The 5,000-nt window shown below is 64.7% G+C and overlaps 1 protein-coding gene across 1 annotated transcript in view; it reads right to left on the reverse strand.

The window, feature by feature from the left end:
• The window catches only part of UNCX (UNC homeobox), a 4,235-nt gene extending 14 nt beyond the window's left edge, over positions 1-4,221 (reverse strand). The window contains exons 1-3 of the mRNA XM_090289998.1: positions 3,931-4,221; positions 3,520-3,695; positions 1-1,486 (exon numbers count right to left, since the gene is read on the reverse strand). The exon at positions 1-1,486 is cut by the window's left edge and continues 14 nt beyond it. Coding sequence (XP_090146124.1) covers positions 359-1,486; positions 3,520-3,695; positions 3,931-4,198 — 1,572 coding nt within the window. The 5' untranslated portion in view covers positions 4,199-4,221 and the 3' untranslated portion in view covers positions 1-358. The remainder of the gene's footprint in view (positions 1,487-3,519; positions 3,696-3,930) is intronic.
• Positions 4,222-5,000: the final 779 nt, after the last annotated feature.

Here is a 5,000-nt window from a genome sequence, read left to right on the forward strand (position 1 = left end):
AAAATGGTACATATATAAATATTCTTAGACAACTTTGCATTTTACAAGGCTGAGGATTCTTGTTGTGGGTTTTTATTGGGACGGTGGAGTATGAGTTCGGCTTTGTTTTTAGTTTTGTTTTTGTTTTTTGTTTGTTTTTTGCTCCCTAGAGAAGAGAGGTCTCACCCCAAGTCCTGCGGTTGCTGCCTAGGTCCGAATTGATACAGCGTTAAAAAAAAAAAAAAAAAAAAACGGGGTGGGGGGAGAAGAAAACAGAAGAAAGGAAAAAGCAGTGTTTCTAACCCCCATCACCTGATTTCGATGTGAGTCGGAGCCTGAGCCACCGGTCGGGCCGGCTGAGCGCCTCTCTCGGCCGCCCTCAGTCCATGTCCACCTCCTCACCCTCCTGGACGCTGGGTTCGGCCGCAGCGCCTGGCTCGGGGGCCCCGCAGATGGCCGGCTCCCCAGCGGGGCTGGGCGCCCGCGTTCCGGGCCCGGGCGACAGCGGCAGCGGAGGCGGTGGCGGGGCCGCTGGGCAGGAGATCCCCGCGTCCGAGCAGTCGCCGCCGCCGCCCTCGGCCACGGCTAGGTCCCGGAAAGGCGCGGGGGTCGGGGCCCCCGGGGAGGGGACGGCGTCGGGGCTGCGGCGCGCAAAGGCCGAGTCCGGAGCGCCGCCGGGCCCTGCGAAGGCCCCGAAGCTGGCCTGGGCAGGCGGCGCGGGCGGCGCGGCGGGCGCGGGCGGCGCGTCCTTGGGCGCCGGCTCCGGGCCCGCACCGCCCTTGAGCGCGGCCTGTGGCACCAGGAAGCCCAGCGGCTGCGTGATGGGGTAGAGCAGGAAATGGCCCTTGCCGATGAGGGTCCGCGGCGCGCACGGCAGCCCGGGCGCAAAGTCCAGCCCCGCGGCGGCGGCGGCGGCGGCTTTCCGGCGTGGCGGCGAGTCGGACAGCAGGCTCTCCACGCTGAACGGGCTGGCCTTGGGCAGGCCCGCGGCGCCCCGCTCGGCCGCCGCCGACCCGGGCGCACAGGGGGCCGCGTCCTTGTCCGCGGGGCGGCCTGGCCGCAGCGGCGGGCCGGCGCCGCTTCTTTGGCTCGGGTAAAAGGCGGGGTCACAGGTGCCCGGGGCGGGCGGCTCGCCCGGCGGTGCGGGCACGGAACCGGCGGCGCCGGCCTTGTGCGCGCCGGGGCCCTTGGCCGCGGCGGCGGGCGGCGGCGGCTCGGGAGGTTCCGGGGACAGCCCCCCGCCGCCGCTGTCGCTGTCAGAGCTGGGCGCGCTGTGCAGGGACAGGCCGCCGGGCGAGTGCAGGTGGCGGCTCTGGCTCTTCAGCAGCTTCTTCTCGTGCTTGCGCCTCTTCTTCTCCATCTTCTCCAGCTCCTTGCGGGCGATCTCCTCGGGGTCCATGGGCTCGCCGCTGCACGTGGTCGGGTGTGAGTTGTGAGCCGGCCGCCCCGGGCCCTTCTTTGTGTTTTCCTTCTTCCTCCACTTGGCCCGACGGTTTTGGAACCAAACCTAGAGCAGCCGGGTGGGGAAAGGAAGGCACGATCAGGCGGCGGGCTGGCCACGGGGCTGCGGGCCTCCCCACTCCCCCAGACGGGCCTGCGCAGCTCGGCTGGGCCCGGGGGGCGGGCGCCAGGCTGGCCTTCAGCTGGGCTTCCGCGCTCCGGCTGCAGGTTCCAACGGCATCTTTTCCACCCACAAGGAGGCGGACGGGGCCTCTCGGCCAGCTTCCCACTCTGGCTTCTCACCTCCGGGGACTGGGAGCTGACCATTCGTGGGGCAGGGCCAGTCTGGCCCCTGACTGAGGGCACCGGGTTGGGTTCCTGGGACGGAGGCAGAGAGCAGGGGCTCGCCTTGCCCCTCCTGGCTTCTCACAGCTCCTGTGCTCAGCAGCCCGCCGGGCCTGGCGCTGACCGTCTGGCCTGAGGACACCAGGCAGCTGGGCTCAGCCGCCCTTCACACCTGTCTTCAGGCCCCTGGAGACTGAGTCAAAGCCCAGATTTTGGCGGTTCCCGTGAAAGGAAATCTGGATGCTTCTTCTTCTAGAAGGGCCTGGGAAGCCAAGCCCAATTTGGGGGAGGGCAGCTTCAGCAGCACCTCCCCCCCACCAACACACACACAGATTCACACAAATCCTCTTTCTGGAGGGTTCAGGCCAGGGCACCAAACAGCACTCTCAAACCAGTTTGGCGTTTGGGGTAGTGTGGGGGGGAGGCAGGGAAGCAGGAGGCCAGCTGCCGGGCCTGGCAGAGGAGAGGCCTGGGCCGTCCTGCCTCTTCCCCTCTCTCTGAGGGCCTTGTCCTGGGGAGCTCGCAGGACTCTGGAGACAGCAGCCCTAGACCCTCGCCCCAGCACAGCACAAGTCCCAGCTGAGTGCCAGGCACACTCGCCTCCCTGAGAGAGCTCGATCATGCAAACTCTTTGTTGCAGCCACATAGAGACGAGGCGGGAGAGACAGCAGGCCTGGCGTGGTGTGGGGCAGCCTTGTGGGTGCCCAGGTGTGGGTATCGAGTTGCATCCTCTCCCTTCCTCACCCCCCTTCTCCCCACTCTTGCTTATTATTATTTTTTGTTAATACTTTTATGAAGGGTACAAATTCTAGGCTGCCTTGTCACCAGGAATTACTTATTCATTGTTGGATTAGGGGAGAAATGAAGAGGTCTTGACTTAAGACACTTAGAACAAATTGCATGAAAGGATTTGCGAACAGAAGAGGTCGTGAGGAGAGGCTTGAGCACAGGACCGGGACACCTTTTCAGACAAAGCTACTTGCTGCGGGACAGGCACCTCCAGGCCGGGAGCCCGCAGCTGCACCGCACACTCGCCACCAGAAAGATTTCTGTACGTCAGGGAAACATCTCATTATGCACAATTCATCCTGAATTTTTAATCCACCAAATTGACGCTGTATTTTTAAAAAGAATACCGCTGGCAGTCTCCGGATAAAAATCAAATTACAGTAAAAGGAAAAAGAGAAAGATATAATGGGGGTATTAAAGATTCAGACACCTTTTTTTCTCAATGTGTTAATTGGTTAAGTTTCCGCCCCCTTCCCCGGCTGCCCTCTCCTGCAAGGTGATGAATAAATACTCTTTGCATCTGAATATTTTAGAGGCAAAAGGTAAACAAACGCATTCGCTCCAGGCTGGTGAACCGAGGTGCGGGTCTGCCTTCCCCAGGTCTCCTGCAAGTCCAGCCCGCCGCGGCCGCCTCGCCTCGCCTCTCCTCTCCCGCTCCAGCGCCCCAGACCTCATTCCGCCAGAACCCACCACACGGCTTCCCGGCTGGGACGCAGCTGCTGTTCTCGCCACTTTGGGCGGCCGCCGGGCCTGCCCGAGCCGCCTCGGCTTCTAGGCACTCTCACCCCCTGTCCGGGAGGTGCCGGCCCCAGAATACCCACCGCCTGCACCCCCACCTTCCCACAGGCGAGCGCCAGGAGGGCTCGCAGCCGAGGATGCGGCTTCACCCGGAACAAAGGCGGGCGGCGCGCGGCGGGCCAACGGCAGGCTGCGGGCTGCGGCCCCGAGAGGGACGCGGGTCTTTACCTGAACTCGGGACTCAACCAGGTCCAGGCGCAGCGCCAGCGCCTCGCGCATGAACACGTCGGGATAGTGGCTCTCGTTGAACGCTTTCTCCAGCTCCTCCAGCTGCCAGCCGGTGAAGTTGGTGCGGGTCCGCCGCCGCTTGCACCCCGGGCTCTCCTTGTCTGGGTCCCCCGAGTCTGCGGGCGTGACCAGGACGCCGCGCGGATCAGCCACCGCCGGAGCCAGATCCACCCCTCACGCGGCTGCCCGCAGGCCGCCCTGGCTCCCCGGGCCACTGACAGGGCGGCCGAGCGCCCCGAGCCGGGGTGGAGGGGCGCCAGGTCCGCGGCCGCCCGAAACTAACTACTCTGCCCGAGAGGATCCCCTGCCGCACCCCCACCCCGTCTCCCTCCCCGCACGCAGCGCGCCTACCTGACAGCTTGAAGGGCTGGCTGTCGCCGCCTACCCCGCAGGCCGCCGGCAGCAGCGGCGTGGGGTTGACCACCGAGGCGGCGGCAGCGGCGCACGAGCCGCTGAGCAGGCCGTCAATGGAGAAGGGCACCGAGGCGGCCGACTGCAGCTGGTGGCCGGCCAGCTCGTACACGTGGTGGTGGCCCAGCGGGTAGGGGAAGCCCACCACACCGCCCAGCGAGCCCCCGAACTGGGCGTGCGGGTGCTCCAGGAGGCGGCCGTCCATCATCTCGCGCGGGGGGCCAGCGGGGCGCTGGGGCGCAGGCCGGGGCCGGGCTGGGCCAGCGGCGGGACGCGCGGGTGGCGGCGGCGGCGGCGCAGACAGGGACCCGGAGCCCCGCACATGCTTCGCCCGCACTCGGCGCTTTACTTTATCAACATCAAGCTCCCGATAATTAGCCGCGGCCCGGGGAATTTGGGACCAATAAGAAGCGCTAATCGGCTCTGACGTCAGAGGCGTGCTGGGTGCAAGGAAACGTTTTCCATATCGATTGCTAATTATACCTGACATGCACCTCAATAAACAGTATCAGGAACTGTCACAACAAGACGTGGGGGGGGGGCAACAGGGAGGGAGGGGCGCGGCTGGCGCTGGGCGGGCGCGGGCGCAGGGAGCGGCCGAGCAGGGGCCCCTGGCGAGCCCCCCACTTAAGTCCGCGCTGACCCAGCCCGCACCTCCCCGCCGCCGGCTCCCGCCCCTCCGCAAATCACTAATAGATTTCCCTTTAAAACATTCACCGCGTGTTGTGGGGATTTTTCACCAGAAATGCTGTACTCTCTGAACCTTTAAAGTGATGTTGCTCCAATTACAGAGAGACATTGAGCGGCAAATAGACTGATCCAATAATAGGAGATTCATCATCCGCTCTTTCCGAAACTGTCACATTGAATTTAAAACTACAAGGGCTTCTCATCTCCTCGCCGGCTCCAGGCAGCAGGGAGCGGAGGAGGGCGGGAGCGGCGGAGGGAGGACCGAGCCTCCGAAAGAGGAGGGCTCCTGCAGGACTGGTGCCTGTCAGTCACCGGCGTCC

Source organism: Furipterus horrens, unplaced genomic scaffold (genome assembly GCF_987537825.1).
Source record: "Furipterus horrens unplaced genomic scaffold, mFurHor1.1.pri manual_scaffold_10, whole genome shotgun sequence".
Lineage (NCBI taxonomy): Eukaryota > Metazoa > Chordata > Mammalia > Chiroptera > Furipteridae > Furipterus > Furipterus horrens.